Source organism: Eretmochelys imbricata, chromosome 3 (assembly GCF_965152235.1).
Source record: "Eretmochelys imbricata isolate rEreImb1 chromosome 3, rEreImb1.hap1, whole genome shotgun sequence".
NCBI classification, from domain to species: Eukaryota; Metazoa; Chordata; order Testudines; family Cheloniidae; genus Eretmochelys; species Eretmochelys imbricata.
The window spans coordinates 48054009-48075882 of NC_135574.1; the positions used below are offsets into that span (position 1 = coordinate 48054009).

A 21874-nucleotide genomic window follows, 5' to 3' on the forward strand; every position below is an offset into this window, starting at 1 on the left:
AGTTTACAGTGTATCCCCATCTGAGCAGGGTCATAATATACCTATGATTAGAATGCCAAATCTTACTAAATGAAGTGTGTTGTCCGCCGTTACAGGATTTTTCTCGCATATCCCCTGACGGGAGCTTGCGTACCCTTAGGGATATGCATACCCCAGTTTGAAAACCACTGCATGAGACCGCCATTCCTATTCTTGCCTGCAAGAAAAACAGCCAATAGACTAACAAACTGAGCCAATAGACTAACAGACTGCCTTGAGACAGACTGAGGAAGGATTGACTGGCGAACAGATTAGCATGGAGCAGAGACCAGAGTAAGAGTATGTCTACACTACTGCTGTGAGCATGCTTCCCAGAACACACAGACAGATATGCCTTACCTCTGCTCAGGCGAGCATGCTAAAACTAGCAGTGTAGCCAGGGTTAGCATGGGCAGCGGCTCAAAGCTAGCTGCCTGAGTACAAAGCCACCCAGATTCTCAGGGTATGTTCTCGGGCTAGCCTGAGTCACTGCCTGTGCTACTCCCACTACACTGCTGTTTTTAGCATGCTAGCTCAAGCAGAGCTAGCACCTGTCTGTCTACCTGTGCTGGGAAGCACACTCCGAGCTGCAGCGTAGACATACCCTAACAGGCAAGAACACCAGTGGCAAAAACACATGCTTGCTGATTAGAGGAAAGAGATGATGCCAGCCCACATGCATCTGAGAGAATGATGCTTTCTCTGCATTTTATCATTCAGGGTGTGTAGGGCTGGATGGAACATGGGCTGCTGGGATGGGACAAAGGTTAAGGATATGTGTGGCATGTGAAGATGAGTCTGACAATGGGAAGCTGAGGAAGATAAAATCTGTTGGTTGACAGTTTGGAAGTGCCTGAGACTCCTGAAGTTTGGCAGATTTAGGATTTTTTAACCTGGAAGTTATTTTCCTTCTTTCTTAAATCAGATGTAACTAAGCTGAGTGCAGGTCAGCTGGAAATATTTTTAAATGCAGGGCTTTGGAAACAAAAGTTCATGCATTTATGTAGATGCTATTTTGCAAAATGTGTACATATTTTTACAGGACCAAATTCTACCTTTATTTATACCTGTGCAACTCCATTTTCAGTGGAGGTGTATAGGTATGAAGGAAGAATTTGCTACACAATCTATACAATTATAATTAATCTTGCACAGTGTATATACGGTATATAATTCTGAACATTATTAGTTTGACTAAGTGTTCTAGACATAATACCACACAAAATAGTCCACACTGCATTATGTACTTGAATTTAAAAATTAACCATAAACTGTTTCCCCCAAAAAATATGTGAAATGCACAAATAAAACAAAGACTATATCCTGGAAATATATATGCTTTGTGTATTTTCCACACCAAAAGGGCAGAATAACTTGCAACATACATGCCCAGCAACGCATGCAGAAGAAATTAATGAAAGCAATATGCTACCATTTCTACCCCTTGTATGTATTATTACCAAGGGCTCCATCCAGCAGAATATACCTGCAACCTTCTGATTTGCACAGGCCGCAGAAGGCAGTAACATATTTTAGAGCAGAACTTATGCTGATCTGGGACTAGGCTGGTGCTGACTCAGCGCACTACAGCCATCTCCTCTCCCAGTGAACCAAGCATAATTCAGATGCAGGAGAGAACTGAGCCTCAAATGTACACTGTATGTTTTATTTTTAAATATGATGCCTTCCTCTAGTATAAAAGCCCTTAGAACCATTTTCTGTTTTGGTGAAATCTCATTATCCCCCAAACAAGCATCATGACTGTGGCAAACAACTTAGATCACTAACCAGAGCCAAAAAAATCCCTGGTACCTTGCAAACCTCCCAGCTTGCAATGTAATTAGAACAAATATAAATAACAGCGCATAGTGCAATATCTTCACACTGAGAATTGTTGATTCCAATTCAGCCAGCATCAGCAAACTTTCTTAACAAAAGACAAGGTAAAATCCAAAAGTAATGTGTAAGGTGTATAAGTCAAATCCCTCACATTCGCTCTCCCTTGGATCTGTTTACATCCAGTGAACCTGGTTATCCCATCAACTGCACCAAGCTACCATGGACTCCAAAAGAAGTTGCATGCAGGCAACTGATGAGAGGAACAGGCTCCAATGTGTAAAGAAGTCTATATTAGAGCAAAGGGGTTTAACTTAAAAATCACCTCTGAATTTGGTCCAGAGAGTGCACCCATTCATGTGTAAAGAGGCAGAACTCCAACAATATGATTTTCTAATTTTTAGTTATTTCATATTTCCTAGAGTGGTTTAATAGTTATTTATTTTTAAAACTCTAGTTCTGTTCAAGTCTCACACATTAGATCACAGCTAGTGCATTTTGGTATGACATAACATACAGGTTGGTGGAAACAAACATTAAATGAGACTGAATTAGACCTACAACTGCAACTCAAGAAGTTTTCTATTTAAGTCTTGTGCAATGGAAAATAGCTCATGGAAAATAATGGTAAACACCCTGTCAAAGTGGTTCACATAATTTATAAATTTATTTCCCTCATTATTCTTTACAGATAGAGACAGTTACTTGAGGGTTTTACTTTCATTGTCTTTTTACATACACCCAAAACTCTCCTCGGTGCTTCACAATACTGATAACAAGATAACCAACAGGCCAATTCTGAAAGTGCTTATGCACACGACATGAGTAGTTCCAGTGAATGTAAGTATACTTAACCCCTACTTGTTCCAATTTTCATAAATACATATACTTAAACATAGCATTTTTCCTATATATTTATGCTCCTTCCTATTCCTGTTTACGATTTATAGTTAGAAAGCTAAATTACACTGTAAAAGGCTTTTGGTAATACAGTTTTTTAACCAAAAATCCTAAACAGTAACAGTATGATGCTATGCCACATATTGTTATTTGATTATGCAGGCTTCTGATCATTTAAAATGCCTGCACCAGAAGGAACTGGTTTCTAACAATACTGCAGTAGTCACACTAAATAAGGTTTAACAGTCATCTGCACTACATCATCTACCTCCAGTGCCATTGTCTAACTCTAATTTTGAGAAGCAATTCTATACCACATACTGTAAAGATGAATTATACTGTACACAATCCAATCACTGTGGAAAAATTTTAGTGCCAGCCTAGTGTGATCCAGTATTACCATCAAATGTATTGCCTTCAAAATCAAATGTTTTTAAATGATTCGTATTTTTAGAAAATGTTAGAAGTAACATTTTTTCAGTTCTCAAAATCAGCAGAAAACAAACTCCAAAAGATGCAAAAACAATTGTATTTTTCTGATCTTATTATTCAACAAAACAAGCCTGTATGTGAGCAACAAAACAAGAACCTTTTATTAGAACTGAAAGAAATGCACAAAAAGCATTGTTCTTTATAAAATTAACCATAAAATTGGCTATTTTTGTAATCTCTCTACAAATAGGGAATGAGATGTCTAACTAAGTAGCTTATGATTCAGTGTGTATATTTGATCATATAAGTCATCAGAATTTTCAAACACTGGAGAAGAGAGATCCCACATTATACAGTTTCTACAGATTCCTACTGCAACTGATTCGTGCACTCATGATAATTGCCTACCAGAGAACACAGTATCTGACTGAACATATATTGTCAAGAGAAACAAGGCTTACCTGAAAGTGCAAAATTATGGTCCATATTAACCCCAAAGTCAACTTGGGATTTCCATCTGTTATGTCATCATTTCTAATATTTACCAGTTTCACCTGCCATTGTGGAAAAATAAATGTAAAAGCTGAAACAAATTGGTGCTGAAAACGTTTATTCCACCACTCGGGTTTGACTGTAAACTAAACACTACTTGAATCCGTAATGTATTCAGTAACAAACATATTAGGCCACATTTCAATACAATCTGTCTCCTTTGTGCAGTGCAAAGGACCCAACTTCTGGTCGTAACTGGCCAGTTGAGAAGCACCCTAGTGGGGACGAACTCTCAGCTAGAAAGTTTCTTGTGCCAGCTGTCCCACATCCCGGTGCAAAGGGCATGTCAGAAATAGAGAGGCTGTGTTAGGGGTGTAGTACATCAGGGTACGGACAAGAGTGGACTGTTGTAAGTCATCCCAGGCCCGAGAGCAGCACAGGACAGCCCTTAGACTGAGGGAACTATAACTGGCTCCCTGGCACCCTCCCCCTCCACCCACTCTCCTGCACCAAAGAGAGCTCAGCTGCAGGAGAGAATTTGGCCCACTAAACCAATGACAATATTTTATAATGTTTACATTTCTAATAATAATTAATCATAAATAAGCAAATATATAGCACTTCACACCTTCAAATTGTTTCTCACATCTTAACTAATGAACAGGATTAAAATTACTAACTGAAGTTTCAAAATCAATGGTCAATCATATTTGCAACTCCAATAATCTCTCATTCAGAATGGGTTACTGACACCTTTTGGTAACCTATTATTATCATCTTCATATATATTATTCCACTTCATCATATATATATAATATAAACATCAAGTGCATATATATGTATGTATGTATAAAATGTGCCTATTTAGTTTGTCAACTGAAAGATGACCCAAATAAAATGCACTTGATGCTTATATTAATCAATAATTATTTGTGTATGTTCTTTAGGATACACACTGCATCAACATTTAATGTGCAAGGCCATATTTTCTTCTTGACTCCCCACATAGGTATAACTACTGTCAGTAGGCATTCCCCATGGAACAATATATATATATATATACACACACACACAAATATATCCCACAGTTATAAAAAAAATTAAGAGATCCTAATGTTTCCCCTCCTATTACATTATAAAAACTGTTCAGTTTTGACAAAAATGTACCCTACAGTCACATATTGCTTTTATTTTACTCATTTGCCTTTCCAAAGTTAACCCTCACAATTATGGATATTTGGGGCCTATCTAACCTAAATCACAATACACTATTTCCAACGGGAAGTCACCCAACCAATCTTGTGCAAGATGTTTTCCAAATATCATTTTTAAATGTGCCTTCTCTATTCCAGGGTTCTTGGGAGCTACCCCAACTGCTGGCAAAGTTCCCTTATCCTTGAAGTCTGTGATAACCACTTGTGTGCAAGTATCATCTTCCTCCAGACTGGCAGTCCCTCTGGCAGGGGCACTGAAACCTTACACAAATCAGGGTCACCCTGGCAACTTGCCAAGGTCCCAAGAGCTGCACCTAAGCTGTGTAAAATAGAGGAGACTGCACAGTAGCCATCCTATTTAATACGGACATGCAGGATGAAAAGACCACCGATGACACCATACAATATTCTGCCTTGATTCAAGAGTCCTGAATACTCAGATCATAACAGATCATTGCATGCTGAAACCTATAATCTCCATTGACTGCTGCACCTTAATAAAAAGGAACATGGTTGCGCATTGCATGTCTTATGGATTTATTGAACCAGGGTCTCCCATTTAGAAATAAGCTATAGCACTACCAAACCACCAGCGTCTAGGCTGCACAAATATGCTATTTTTGATTGTCAGCCTGTGTGGCCATTCGTTTTCTTAGTGCAGATCCTATTTCCACTGAGGTTAGCTGCAAAGCTCCCACTGACTCCAGAGGTACGGGATTGAATCCTCATTGCGCAGATGTCAGCAGGTGGCATTTCTTATTTAAAACGAACGTATTGCTATTGCGTCACTTTTCTATTCTTCCAGCCAATGTTTAAAGCCAGCAAAAAACGCTTATCAGCACCAGTTCACAACTCACGACTCTTCATGCCAGCTCTGCCAGCACCAAAGGGCTGTAAAGCCGCCATAAGTGATTACTGGGGAATTCTCACAAATTACCTGCCCCATGACATGGAGGCATCATAGGATGCAGGTTGGGGGAATTCCTGTGAAAAGGGAGCATTGGCCTGAGTGCTACTGTGCTCCAGCTATTCTCAGCTGCGAGAATGGCTAACTGGGGCCATCGACAGCTGGGTGTAAGTTAGGGCAATATCTGCAGCTGCTTTGCTGGGAGTGAGATGACACTGAGGGCCCCCTCAGAACAAGGGAGGAACAAAAGTGGCTTTACACCTTTGCTCGACATCTCCCCTATCACCAAATGTCCACCACCATCAGTTCAGGCACCACAATAAATCAGATCCTTGTTTCTAACCATTTTTACTGTGTGCATTTTAAAAAAGAACAAATAGCATAGCTGTTCCTTCCCCCATCAAGCTTCTATTAACTGTATAAGTGCAATTTTCACTTAAGCTTTATTTATTAAAACTATTACCATACCTGGCGTTTTTTCAAATAGTCAAGTGCAATTTGTACATTCTGGAGTCTGTGAAAACGCATCCGACCTTTCTCTCGGGGCTAAAATTAGAAAATGAAAGTTATGAGATTTTCCAAAGACCAAAACTCCTACAAGGTAAAAAATCTGATTTAAAAGTTTCCATTTTAAATCCTTAAAACACTAATGTTTCTACATCTATTACAAAAGTGTAATTGAAACTTAAGGAAAAGTAACTGAGCTATGAATTTATAGAAAGCCTGTTTTCATTGCAGTTGAAATTTATTTGCACAACTATTGGAGAGCAGAATCAAAGGGCCCAATCCTGTAATCTGATCATTACAGTAGGTGCCTGTGTCCCGGCCAAGTGCAACTGATGTCAAGAGGGCTCCTCATGGGCACAGGGGCCTACCCATATGAACCAGATTGCAGGATCGAAGCCATAGTGGGAAATAACTAGATGTTGCATCATAACAAAAGATTTACAACATTTCAGTTAAACCAAATCACAAGTAATAATCATGTGTACCTCTGAGCTGTCCAATTAATGACTCTGGCAATAACGTAATAAGAAAACTTACCTTAGTATGCAGGTGTGATGTGTGTTTAGATTTTGTTTGTGTTTTAACTACATATTAATAAATATATATTTAGAAACATGTCATGAAAATAAACTCTTTCCTACCAATAGAAATCCTATAACTGCAGTCTTGGTACCTGTGTACTCCTTCCTCAGGTAGGATTTCATTAACTTCTGTTCTAGCACAACTGTGTGATCTACTACGTGAACACTTATGCAAGTGAGGCATGAGGAAAGTTAAGGATCCCCCTCATCCCAAAGCAAAAACAAATCAACAAAGAAGAAACTATAAAACAATTATGCATGGTGTGTTAATGGAAACATGGCAAAACAGCATTCAGTTAGTGTAAAATCACCAGCAGGAAGAATTACACAGAAAAGGAGTTTTTTACTTAGCTGTCAGAGATCAACAATAGGAAAGCAGTTAAATTTATGTCATCATAATATAATATCCTTCTTCCTTATTTCAGATTTTTCACAAACTGTCACAGTAATATGCTCAAGCATACTACAAACCACTTATACAGCTCAGCGATGAATATGAGTATTTCCTCAGACAATCTCTGTGAAACAGTCAGACAGTCACAGATTTTCCTTAGTTGAACTATTTTCCCCCCCACGGAATATCACATGTTTGCCAAGAGGAAACATGATGAAATGCAATTGGAAAAGAAGCAGAGACTAAAACACAAAAATGGAATTTTACGTTACCATATAAGATTTCAATCTGTTTTAAAACTACTGAAAGGTTTGGATCAATCCCTGCAGTTTTTATAATAGAATAACTTCCATGAGTGGGACTAAGGACTACAGAATTGGCATCTTACTTTCCAAAACAAGGAGAGTTTGCTGAAGTCCAGACTGTCAAAAAGTAACAATATAAGATCACAGAGGGGAAATATTATACAGCTAAAGTACAAGTATCTTGAGACACATTATGCCCTTGGATGAAAGCATACAAATTCCAATGAAATCATAAGAGCAGCATGACACACTGTGCATCCAAGGATAGAAATTGGACCCCAACATACAAAGTTGCTTTAGCAAACACTAGCAATGCTGGTTCTACAGAGGCATGAAACAACTTCCTTTGGACCAGCCAATACTCAACATTTTACAGTTTTTAAGTAGATACTTCCCTTCTGGATGACATAAATCAGTCAAAAAATTGGTAATTCAGCATCTGTTGCCATAAAATAAGCCCTACAAGCAATCAATATATTTACTAGCTGAAGCACTACACATAGCTATGAGTACTACCACTGTGCACTATCTACTTTGAAAAGTGACATAGTTAAATCAGATCAACCATCTTTGTGATGATAAAAGAATATTTTCATAATTAATCTAAATTCCATAATTCCACATAATATTATGTTGTACAAATGTTGTATGTGAGAGTTTTACTCCATTCAATGGAGCCAAGATTTCACCCTTTGCTTATATTGTCTGCATAATTGCTACATAAATTACAGTGATTGAAAATAAAAAGAAATCTTAGTGTAACTGAATATAAAATAACATAATTACATAGTATTTTGATTGTCGCCTACATAGTGTTGTATTTGTACAACTTTTTTAAGTGTAGTGATTGAAAATAAATGGAGATCTTAAAGCTTTGCATGTCACTGTTTGCAAATGAACTGAATGAAAAAAACATCTTTGTCCATATCTCCATCTTATCAGTCTTTTCCAGAATATGTATATCCTGGTTGATCAGCATGAGTTCTTTTGTCCTTTCCACTGAACTACGGCAGAACACCAAACTAACAGGTTACTTTTAAGTTAGCAGTCACCACACTTCAAATACTAAGTTAGTATAGTTATGGGGGTCGGCACGTACCCCCTTATCCTCATCCTCCACATCCTCATGCTGTTCATACGCGCATGCTTCTGTTGAACTCACCAACCGTAAGGTCTTCAAAAAATCTCGCTCCCTTGGCTAATGAATATAACAGACAGAAGATAGGACAGCAAAGACACAAGACAGACCACAAATGAAGAGAAGAGCATGAACAGAAGAACATAATGAAGAGAACAAATACCAAGCAAGGGAAGTAATGCTCACAAAGAAAGGAAATGACACCCGAGGAGCGTATTAGACAATTTCAGGGACATTTTTTCCTTGCAATTTGTACTTTGTTTTCTTTAATGTGAAATAATATTAACCATCCAACATTTGCTAAAGAAAATCCAAGAAAAAAAGGAAACGAGATAAAGAACTAGTACATTAATCTATAAAAAGAAAGAAGTTTCATGATCACAGAAGAAGACTGACAAAAATAGTTCATATTCCCCACACTGTTCATGGTGTGGTATGTATCAACAGAAATACAACTTATGCCTCTGGGATCAATAGTCACATAGTGTGGGATATATCAAAGAGAATCCTAACAGCCCACATCTGAAGAGTTAGCAAAATGCATAAATGGGTATATAATGGCCTGAAATTATTGCACAGTGATTAAAAAAAGCTCACCAGGGTATCCCCAGAAAGGACTTCTAGAAGGGAGATCAAGTTATGTCCGTCTCTCAGGTCTTCATACAGATCATTCACATGCTTGCGAACCTGCAGAAATAGAGAGGGAGAGAGAAATGAAATTTATGATGCTGTATCTTTCCAAGAATTCACCATGATATTTAATGCTGTTTTTCTGTAATGTACACACACTTATATATCTCAACATGCCACTCTTGGTTTGTTCAGTCACTATGCCAAGAGAAATACAGAAACAAAATTAGCTGCAATGTAAACTTATATTCAACCCTCTTCCACATTTTCCATATTCTTATATTTTATTAAATATGGAAAGAAGAACAGTGGAAAAGCCACAAGATAGGCAACAAATTGTCGAAGTAACAAAGGCGTAATCCCTACCATGTTTACTGAGGCCTAATACCTATCTACTTTGGCCTACATAAGGATCAATTAAGGAGGACACAGTTCACACCCAAGTCAGAATAAATTGCAGAAAAAAAAAAAAGACAGAGCTAAATCCTGCCCTGATTTACAGCCCGTGCAAACTGGCTGGATCCAGGCAAAAATGTAACCCATATTTTGGCCCCTGAACCAAATACAGCAAAAAATTAGTAGAAACCTATCACTCATTAATCAACAAGAATGTATCTCATCATTCTCAGCTTTCCCTCTTAAACAGTGTATCTACCCAAGGCTCGCTTTTTTTATCCATCCCATTGCCATAATGAATCATTATATTCAACTAACCCATTGAGTTCTGGTTCCTCAAACAGTACTTTTAGCACCACTTCAAAAAGTAACTTTTAACCTGAACACGCTCTCCCGTAGGCCAGATTCTGCCTTCAGTTACATCCATGAAAGAACAATGTCAACTATGCTGCACAAGTATAAAGAAGGGCAGAATTTGGCCACGATTTAAGATTCAGCAGTTCTGAGAGGACTTTCAACATTTCTAACTGCTCTGATTTTGGATTATTTTGGCACAAGAGAGGCCATCCAACCTACTAAACTGGGACACAGAGGCTCTCATTTCTCATAGAGGCAGAGACTTTTGACATTGCCTGCCACGGCAGAGGTTGTAGGGCTTTCATCTACGTCCTCATTTTGGGTCCCCATTAAAACACCATACAGCAGCGTTCCCCAAAATTTTGAGAGTCCTCCCACCTTACCCTGTCTGCACTGCCCCCCCCCTTCAGACTCTGAAGTGGGGCCGGGGTTCAGGGGAATGCAGATAGGGGGCTGACACTGGGGCCTCAGCTGGGGGTGGATGTGGGACCTGGAGTGGGGCTGGGGTGGGGCCGGAGCCACAGCCGGGGTGGGAGTGGAGCCACAGTTGGACTGCAGTGAGGGCCAGCAGCCAGCCTCGTGGCCAGGTGTGGCTCCAGCCCCGCCCCGTCCCCGTCCCCTGTCTCAGCCCTGGGCCGGGAATGGAGCTGCAGCCAGAGGCTGAGGCTGGGGCAAGGCCAGGAGTAGAGGCCCACCGAGGCTGGGGATGGGGCTAGGCGCAGGGCTTGGAGCCAGGGATGAGGCTGCAGGCGGGACCGGAACAGAGCTGGGGGCGGGGAGTGGCTGGGTGGCACTCCCTCCCTGCACCCTGTGCGGGCTAGCCTGGGCCCCTCTGCACCCCCCAAAAAGTTCCTAAGCACCCCCCAGGCAGCGTGCCCCACAGTTTGTGGACCTCTGTCTTACAGAAAGCTTTCTGAGTTTCCAGAATACTGTCTGATTATGGCATGCAAAAGGGCAGACAGGCTCTTCTTAGGCTTTTAATCCTGCCACAGGGGCTAAATTCTTCTGCCAATATGGGATCTATGAGATGATCTCTCAACTGTCAGCACATCTGTGTGCGTGAGAAGAGCATCAGGAATCAATCCAATTCCTCTTCTGCTTGCAGCAGGGAACTAGATCTGGGCTGTGGGAGAGATTTGTATATCCTTGTTATGAAACAAATAATTAACATATTTGTTGCTAGGTTTAAATAAATGTATTTTAGTTCAAGGTACCTTGCTCCTACTGCAATTTACAAAGACTATCATCTTAAGTGGGACTAACAACAGAAGCACATTTATGTTTATGTTGAAAACTAGTCCGAACAAGCCATCTGGAAGATTTTTCCATAATGAATTACTGCTGATGTTTTCCGAGATACTTGCGTATCACATCCACACAGCAAAGGCAGTATAATTCTACTTCTGGACATTAGATCAAGGTAGATATATTGTCAATTGTAAAAGGAGGTTAAATTCTCAAACTAGCTAAAAAGAAAAAGCCTTTCCTGGATGCCGAACCTAAGAAGTAGCGCATGTGGGAAATGCTGAAGGAGGTTTTTGCTAGAGATAAAAACAAAGATGACATTGTGAACCATGTGAAGCAAGTTCCTCTGCCCGATTCCACAGAGGTGGGAACACTGGAGGTAATTTACGAGGACTGTCTGTCAGCACTGCTTTCCGATTTAAAAAACACTAAATACATGTCTCTTGCAGTGGACAAATCAAGTGACATAAGTGACACGATCTAGATTTTGCAGTTTCTTAGATTTTTACGATGCTGAAATTTTCAAGGAAGAATTGTTGTGCTTAATACGATTAGAAACCTACACCACAGGTGAGCGCATTTTTGCAAAGGTAAAAGGCCTTTTTGAAAAAAATGATTTAGATCTGCAGAAAGTAAACTTACTTCTTACAAACTTGCTTCCCTCCATGACAGGGAAAAAGAAGGGCTTTTTTTATGTTTGGCACTGATACACCCTTCATTAAACACACTTCACTGTGTCATTCACCAGACTGTTTTGTGTGGTAAATTGTCTGGGGACTTGAAAAAAAAACAATGGATATTGTGATGAGATTAGTGAACTACATACGTTCAACTTCTAGCTTGCAACATCGTCTTTTAAAAGCTCTTTTACAAGACATTTCAGCTGAATACAGTGACCTGTTGTAGCACAATGACGTTCCCTGGTTAAGTAAGGGGTGCACGCAAGAGAGATTTTGTGCCCTTCAAAAAGAAATAATAGAATTTCTTTGAAACCACAAGACCAATAAGGCTTGCGAGTTCCTGGAATTTATGAATGATGTCCCCTCTATGTCATAACTAGCTTTTCTGTGCAATATTATTGGTCACTTGAATTCCCTCAACTTGCAGCTCCAAGGCCATGAAAGCAGTGTTGGGGATCTGTTTGAAAAAGTGTGTGCCTTTCAGAGGAATCTTGAAAATCTTTCCAACAGTCTTAACAGGAAAGATGTTGCACTTTCCAACATTGTGTGTTGCTGCTACAGATGAAAATGCTGCAAGAATTTCTAAACAATTTGATCAAAAATTTTAAAATTCCAAAGAATTTGCTTTTATTTGTTCATGAGCCATTTGTTGTCTATGCCGATGGACCTTGCCCTCCTGAAGCAAAGAACATTCTTGATTCAATTTATGAATATGCCTTTCAATAAGAAATTGTAAGGCTCCAGAGCTCAGATGTCTTGAAGGCAAAATTCAGAGAAGTGGGACTTTGTGATTTCTGGACTCAATATGCTGACCAGTTCCAAAATAGCCAGAATTTAGCCATCTAGATCTTTTAATGATGTTGGGCTCAGTATACCTCTGCGAATCTAGGTTTTCTACCACGAACAATATAAAAAATCAATACTGTAATCGCCTGAAGAGAGGAATATCTTCATCAGTGCATGAGCCTTGCCATGACCATAGGTGCCAACTTCTACTCACGCTAGTGGGTGCTCGACCTCCCTCTGCCCCCGGTCCCGCCCCCATTCCAACCCCTTCCCCAAAGTTCCCGCCCCAACTCTGCCCTCTCCCTGCCCCTATTCTGACTCCTTCCCCAAATCCCTGTCCTGGCCTTGCTTCTTCCCCACCTCCTCCCTTGAGCACACCATGTTCCTGCTCCTCCCCCTTCCCTCCCTCCCAGAATTTGCTACGCCACCAAACAGCTGTTTGGCAGCAGCAAGCGCTGGGAGGTAGGCAGAGGAGCAGGGACGTGGCACGCTCAGGGGACGAGGTGGAGGCGGGGACGGGACGGGAGGTTGGCTGCTGGTGGGTGCAGAGCACCCACTAATTTTTCCCCGTGGGTGCTCCAGCTCCAGAGCACCCATGGAGTCAGCACCTATGGCCATGACCTCCTACAAACCACTCTTCACAAAGCTTACCAGAGATCATCCATATCACCTCTCCAATAGATATTGCCATAAACGCGGGTAAAAATTTTGATTTATAAACTTTGTTAAAAGATAGAAACACTAATACTTATGTTGCAATCAAGGTCTTTATTCATTGGCAATTGAAGTTTGTTTTTTGGGGGGGAAGAAAGGGGTTTGGTCAGGCTTCTGCACAAATGGCCTGCCTCTAGTCATGAAATTCTCAAATCAGCCCTTAAGTAGATCTAATTGAGTGTCACTGCTCTAGAGACTCTGGAGAGTCTTGTCCATTTTGCGCCCCCCATCCCCTTCCATGAAGACAGTGTGCCTCACATTTAGGTATCTACTAATATAACATCATGCAAATCAATGTTTGTAACAAGATGTCTGAATTTTTTGATGTTTCTATTGAGCTAAAATTTTGAAGTTTGGACCACATATTTATTATGGACCTCTGTCTGACCTCTCCTATGGAGACCAATGAAAGGTCAGTCTACATTTACATTATAAGAATGGCTCTGATCCCACTCATACAGACACTTTGCATAGCTGGTGTAAAGGCAGCACAACATAGCATTTATTCCCCCTAGGACTCCTGGCCCCAGTCCTGCATCCTATCCACCGGACCCTTTTGCAAACCAAAGAGACAGGAAGGCAAAAACTTCCAAACTTTTGGAAAATGAACCTACAAACCTTTTAGGGTTCTTCCATCACCAATCACAATTCACAGCATATAGCTAATGTCATTATTTTGGTGCCTTTAGTTAAATGTCTGTATTTAAAGTTTTCATCCATTCTTCTATTTGCTTTCATTAAGGAACACAGAGAGACCTATTTTTTCCATCTCTGTGTCCACACGAAGAAATCTGCTTCCAAAAACTTCCCAAGAGAATACCCCCCTCACATAGCAGGGAATATCATCAAACAACTAATTTTTTTTACAGTAAAACCTACAAGTCCAGAAATATGAGAGCTAATTCTGATCTCATTTACACCAGTATTGATCAGGAGGAACTCCACTGAGATCAGTGAGTTAAACCTTGCTGGAATATGCATAAAACAGAAATATACTTTTGGAGATTTTCTTTTAACATTCTAAACCAGCAGTTCTGAAACTGTGGGTCAGGACCCCAAAGTGGGTCGCAACCTCCTTTGAATGGGGTTGCCAGAGCTGGCTTAGACTTGCTAGGGCCCAGGGCTGAAACCTGAGTCCCACTGCCCAGGGCCAAAGCCAAAGCCCGAGGGCTGGCAGCAGGGCTCAGGTTGCAGGCCCCCTACCTGGGGCTAAAGTCCTTGAGCTTCAGCTTTGCCCCCCCACCAAACCCCCCAGAGCAGTGGGGCTCGGGTTTTTGCCCCCACCACCACCAGCATCAGGGGCAATGGGGCTTGGGTGGGCTCAGGCATCAGTCCCCCCCGTGGGGTCGTTAAGTAATTTCTGTTGTCAGAAGAGGGTCGCGGTGCAATGAAGTTTGAGAACCCCTGTTCTAAACAACTGAATTTCAAGTTCAAGCATTATATTATTTCATTTTCTCACCAAGATCAAACCGAACTCGGTCTACCAGTCAGTAAGCTCATTTATTAAAAGAACATGCAGCAACCTCTCTCAGCTGTTCTATCACTATCAGTCTCAAAATAAACGATGTTGTTGTGTCTGTCTGACACCAACAGTGTAGGGCAGGGACAAATACGTGACAGGGTCTACGGAGCCTAGAGGATTTTCAGGGGGTTTGGGGCATGCTATGCTGTGCTGCACATGTGCAATGCTTTTTATATTAAATTAAATCAATACATGAACTTTGGGTTTTATTTTCCTTTCAAGATACCATGGTGGAAAAGGCCGATTCTTATTTCCTAAACTGTTTGTGGCAAAGGCAGATAATTTTGGGGGAAGATGTAGCTGCACTCCTGAAGAGAATGGTCCCACAAGCAAGTACACCCTATTCCAGTGTGCAAACAGAGCTCCAGAACAGAGCAGATCTATTGTGCAGTATTGCCAGCCAAAAGGGATGGTGCACACTGGGAGGAGAGGAACGAAACATAAAAAGTCAGGGGCACCAGCATATCATACACACTCCCTTCAGCGGTACTCTGCAGCGTCACAGGGCTGCCCAGTTTATAAGTGGGCTAATAGTGGGACCAGAACATACTGATGTTAATTCTTCACCTCAACCACTTGCTCTTTTTCACTTAACAGAGAATATCTGTGGCTTTGAGGGACCGGGGGATATTATTCCAGTCCCTCTCCCCCAACACAAGCCTGTTTAATCTTTTACTGTCTCCTATTTCTTCTTTCATTTCTTATTTCCTGTGGATTTGTCTCACCTGTGCCCAACTTACACAAAGCCTGAGCCGCCTTCTCACCCATCGTCAAAATGCAGAACTATACAAAGCACAAAGAGACAGTGTGGTCTAATGGTGAGAAAAAAGGGACTGTGTATCAGAAGGTTCTTGTTTCAGTTCTACCACAAACATACTGTGTGGTCTATAAGGGAACTCACCTAAAATCTATGTACTTCATTTTCCCTTTCTTTTTTTAGTTTCAATTGCTGTCCTTTGACTGCTCTTAGATTGTGGAACTCTAGTCTTCTTGTGCTATGCTGAAAGCTCTCTAAGACACAGAGGGCTTCCTCCTCCGGTGCCACAGTCGCGAACACATGATCAGATGTTGTTGTACCAATAAAATAAAAACCAGCAGGATCTTATTAAAGGGAAAAAGGCAAAATACCACATTTATTGTGAATACAGAAAGAATCCTAGTAAGCAGTTAGTTATAGTTATAACATTCCATTCAATCTCATATTTATTCACACATTCATTCATTCATACACACACACACAGGTTCTGCAAGGTTGTTATCATAGTTACCAGCCTTAGAGTTGCTCATGCCAAGCCACTGGCCATGTGGCCTGGACATGAGGAGGGAGCAGGGCCTTGTCAGATGCTCATCTGATGCTCCTGGAAGTTGGTTTGCAGAATCAGACCCCCAAAGTTCTCATTTTTTAGAGTCTATTTTTATAGGAATTTCTTCCTATGCCAGTCTATGGGAATTGCTGCTTCATGCTGTTGCTGAATCAATCAGCAGATAGCACATTCCTGACGGCTCCAAGATGTTATCTTGTTCTTTGGTTCTCCCATTCTTGAGGCTGTTGGGTGGATTCCAGTCTGCCCTCCGAGGGGTCCTCTGGTTATTTCCACTTGACGCCTTCTTCAGCCGATGGACACTGGATTCTTAGGCTGGCACCTCCTTGATCATTCAGTTATTATCCACACCAAGCATCCATCCACATACATCCTCTATCTCTATTTTAATCACAATTGTTAATACAACAAAAGGGTGCGGAGTCTCTGGGTGCTGTTTCTGTTGTTAGAGTATTGCTTTGAGTCTCTCTCTGTGTGAATTGCTTTGAGAACAGACTCTGTCTTAGAATGTACTAACACAATTAGCAGCTTGCAAGTTTCACACATAGAGGGAGAGAAACAGTACCAAAAACCAAGAGACCTCTTAATTAGTAATACCCTGGAATTTAAACTATGGGGAATCAAACCCATTTGTGATTTTAATATAGAACTTCTTTAATATGATCCAACAACGTAAGAACTGAAACCATATTATTCTTTTACCAGAAGGTGGCAATCCAAAGTATGTATTAGACAGCAGCCAAGGCAAAGAAGAAGAGCACTTTGCAAGATGCAAATAAAATTTATTTCCGTCAGAACTAAAGCATGCAAAGCACACGTCATGAACTGAGTCACCAGAAGAGGACAGACAAATACAATTCCCAAAACTGCTGAAAATAAATAGGTGCATAGTTCTAGCTTGTGTTCTATAGCTTATTCTTGTACCTGATACATAAAGAATGTACATGACACAGCAACTACATCAAAACCCAGTTATTAAAAAACAGTAGGCTGAAATCCGGTATGTATTTGCATTTTTTTAATGTGAAGAGTGGTTTGATTTAAATTATCTATGCAACCCCACAGGCAATTTGAATCTATCTGGAAAATTAATTTACGATAATGATATAACAAATATTCAGTACTTGCCATGTAAACCAAATGATCACTCAGGTGGCTCTTTCTGAGAGAGAAAAAATGTAATCTTGCAAAGTAAACCACCTTTTCCAGAGTACTGCCATATGTCTCACAGATATTTCAAATACCTCTTGGCATTGTTTATGGAGTGAATGTGGTAGGTTAAAGGAGAAAACAGTGAATTGAAACTAAAAATAAAAATGTAGATTTAAAATAAAAACACGTTTCCTGAAAGAATCTGAATTATGCAGTGGAAATATCTGGCTAAAAAAGTAGTTGAGGTGGTTTTTGAGACTAGATGACCTGGGATTCTTTACAAGCAACACATCTGGAAGCAAAGTTAACTAAGTGCACAATATGGTTTCAAAATGTTTTCCCACTTTGCCAAAGGCAAATTAGATTAGAACTCAAGAAGTTAGAACCATAAGGGGTTGGTTTGGAAAAAAATGTGAACACTTAACTGGCACTGATTTTTGAGTCCAAACCTACATCCACTGAAGTTCAGTGACTTCAGCTAGATCAGACCAATTATTGCCCTCTCACTGTTAGATTTACAACAGATTTAAACTTAATTTTTAAGGCTCTAATCCACAGTAAATTTAAGTCACTGGAAAGACTCCCATTCATTTCAATGGGATTTGGATCAGGCCCTATGTGCAGTACTCAGAACAGTAGTTATAGGCAACATACTGAAGTCATCCACCTTTCAGCTACAGCTTCTCTGAGATAAGGCTCACATGGACACTTACAAAGGCTACTATAATTACACCATTCAATTTAAAATGTCACCAACAGCCAAGTCTCTCTGATGAGAAACTTGTGTGGCCTTTGCAGAAAGCTCCTAACATCATGTTGGGATTCCCTCATTCCACAACTTCCCGGAAAGTGTAGTGGGGAGATTTTATATACACAAAGAACATGAAACAATGGGTGTTACCATACACACAGTATTTTCTACTGCATGCATCCGATGAAGTGAGCTGTAGCTCACGAAAGCTTATGCTCAAATAACTTGGTTAGTCTCTAAGGTGCCACAAGTCCTCCTCTTCTTTTTGCGGATACAGAATAACACGGCTGCTACTCTGAAACCGGAAAGTGTATGTCCTTAAACCTATTTCCAACAAAGAGCAACTAAACACAAAATTTATTATTACTGTTAATATCACTAACAAGGAAGAACCAAAAAGAAACATATATATATGTCCCTTCTTATGCCACCACAAGCAACAGAGTGCAGTCAAAAAGCCAAAGACGCCAGCAGCATAACAGGCAATTAAAGAGCATTTCTTTGATATATTTATGTGGGAGAAAGATAAATCACTCAATCCGACATTGCCAACAAACTTAGTATCCTGAATCATTTCAGGATCAGCGAGGAAACCCAGTGAAAACGGAGATCAAACCATCCCTCCAGACTAGAAAGAAATTATTTTACATATTAAAGGAGACCAGGTATGGTAATGCTATGAAATTGGCTGTGACAATCCTCTATGAAAATTGAATTCACTAAGTTCAAAGGAAATTTTTAAAACAGTGGAACCAAATTATTTAAATACTGGACCAGAAGCCAAAGAACTGAATGCCGCTACTGCAGAGAGTCATATTTCTTGAACACTGACAATCAAGGACCAGTAGAGACGTTAGTTACAAGTCTACAGATAAATCTATTTTACATGGATTTAGAAAAGGAAGATTCAGACCCAAGTAATCTCCTTGATCTTTTATACAAACAAGGCTTATCATGCCAGGACATAAGGCATGATTTATCTGATTTTTTCAAAAAGCTGCTTGCCAGCTGTAACAGGATCCTAGCTTTAAATTCAGCATGTAATTGTGGGAATATCACACTTGCCAACATACTCCTGCATAACTAGTTTGCTAGACAAGGCCTGATTGCTGCCTATCTACTATATGGTTTGCCCAGACTTTTCTAGGTGACGTACATAAGTACAGTTCATTATACAGTAGCGCTGTTTGATCCATCTAGTTTACATTCCAATAGAATTTTAGCACATCTAAGATCCTTGCCATTTTCCATTACCATACTGAAGCTGTGCCAGAGAGAATCCCTTTTTCCAACCATCAACATTTCTCTTACAAGGGATACAGTCAGGATTGACAGGCTCCAAATTTACATTATTTTTAAAACTACATTTTGTTTTTACTCATTCCTAATCTAAACCTTTCCCGCAGCATAGTTAAACTGCTGGGTGCACTCCCAGAACAGTAAACCCAGGCTCTGGATTTCTCCACCATTGCAGGTGTCTGAGTGAATGTGATAAGTGCACATTGGTATAGATTTCAGAGTAACAGCCGTGTTAGTCTGTATTTGCAAAAAGAAAAGGAGTACTTGTGGCACCTTAGAGACTAACCAATTTATTTGAGCATGAGCTTTCGTGAGCTACAGCTCACTTCATCGGATGCATACTGTGGAAACTGGTATAGATGGCGCTGTTTCTCCACTCTTTGCCTGTGTTCTGATCTTACATGCAATAAAGGTGTTGAAATATACACAAATCCTGCTCTTCCAATCTGTTCACAAGAACAGGACAGACAGGTAGGGCAAAGGAGACAGCACAAAGGGCACACATGCTCACCTTTTTTTCTGTATGCCTACATGCTGGCGAGCTAAACTTGATCAGTCCAATTTTAGACCTGGTGGCCTTGACAGTGTCTCTTTAAACTCACTTGCATTATTTGTCTGTCCTAGACTGAGTTGGTAACCTAGTCCCTAGTGAGTATTTAAAATACATAGGGAGTGAAAATCATTCTGCCTTAATTCCATATTTAAGAGTAATTTCCTAGCTATTTGACTCTGTCCCTTGAACTCCTCAACAGCATGAACAATTAATCTCATTCCACTTCACAAAATCCCTCCATAATTCCAAATACTTTTACTAAGTATCTTTAAAATATTCTCCTCTACAATGAGTGCAAATTCAATGTCTTCGACCTTTCTTCATAACGAAGTCTATAAGACAGGTATGATCCTAGTTGCCCCAATTTACATTCACCTACCCAATGTCTTGTACATCTGCAACAGTGGATTTACATTCTTCCCCCCGTCAATCCATCACAGTAGTCTTGCATGGATAGCTCAAGATTTTTCCTTTTTACAGTAACCTCTACATCCCTTGCACATCACTTTACTGCCAGACTACTCCATTTCTGTTGTTCTCTCTATTTAAGATTGTTGCCTCCAATCTTATTATGTTGCATTTTCTCCATTATTCTGCATCTCTCTTACAAAGTCCTTCATACAAAACATACAAATCTTTGTGCCTTAAGGTAAATACACTCTTGCTCTATTTCCAACATTGATGCTGTTAGCAAATCTTGTTCTTACATTTATTTAGATTTATTAAATGAGATCAGATATTCTCAGAGGCCCCAAATCAGCAAAAGAATTTAAGCATACACATCACATTTGGCATATGAGTAGTCAATGGAACTTATATATGACCGTGTACAAGGACCATGCTGAATAAGGGCCTTAGTACACGTATGATATCTGAAACGTAATAATTAAACAAAGCAAAAGCTTTACCAACTGGCTGCATGTCAAAAAGACAGCTATTCCAATTCCCTAGCTCACCTACAGAAAAAAGAGCCTCAGATCCATCTAATTCACATATCTTAAACCTTTTTTACGCAGAGAGCTTGAAAGATCAACGAATTCCGGTTCTGTTGAACCAGTCAAGACAGCGAGTTCCAGAGTCAAAGTCTACTAATTGAAAATGCTTTCTCAAACCCCATTCTATTTAAAGACTGCAAGCTGCTCAGTTGATTTCAACTGCCCTGATACTTGAGGGGGAGAGGTGGACTCAAACTACACAGAGATTAGTAGGTCAAAATCAGCACCTGGAAATCCTGGGAACCACGGCAGGCTAAACAGGACCATTATGTAAGTGGTTAGCACAGTTTGCATTAGTTATTTATTGTCAGCCAAATAACTTAAAACTATCATAATAATGTTCCCAAAACCAACCACTGAAATACTCCATTTGTCATCCTTGACTTGCTGGACAAGCTGCAGTTATTAATGCTTTGTTTTTAGGTTTTACACAACAATCTCTTCCAACTTTTTTCTGCAATTCTTCACCTTAGCACATATGCTTTGATGTTGTAAATTAGCAAAAGTCTTTTTAAAATATAGCATAAAAATAAATAATAATAATAATACATTCTAGGAATTCAAGTTAGTTAACAAGCACTGTTGCTCAAAAATCCATGCCAATTATCTTTACAGACACTATCCATTGCTTAGATAAAATCATGTAATACTGCTTACATATTCAATTTGCAACCTAATCTATTTAAAAATCAGGTAAAAGAAGTTTCAATTACTACACATGCCTCTGAATCCCACTGCCAACTTCTGA

General features: G+C 40.0%; 1 protein-coding gene across 5 annotated transcripts in view; it reads right to left on the reverse strand.

Annotated features, from left to right (window-relative positions):
• The window catches only part of DST (dystonin), a 468940-nt gene that overhangs the window by 262832 nt on the left and 184234 nt on the right, over positions 1-21874 (reverse strand). For 4 of the 5 annotated variants that reach the window (XM_077811595.1, XM_077811599.1, XM_077811597.1 and 1 more), the window contains 3 exons: positions 9322-9411; positions 6268-6345; positions 3648-3740 (listed from right to left, as the gene is read on the reverse strand). In XM_077811595.1, the coding sequence (XP_077667721.1) occupies positions 3648-3740; positions 6268-6345; positions 9322-9411 (261 nt within the window). Of the gene's footprint in view, positions 1-3647; positions 3741-6267; positions 6346-8685; positions 8785-9321; positions 9412-21874 lie in introns of all 5 variants that reach the window. The other variant, XM_077811594.1, reaches the window with a different exon arrangement.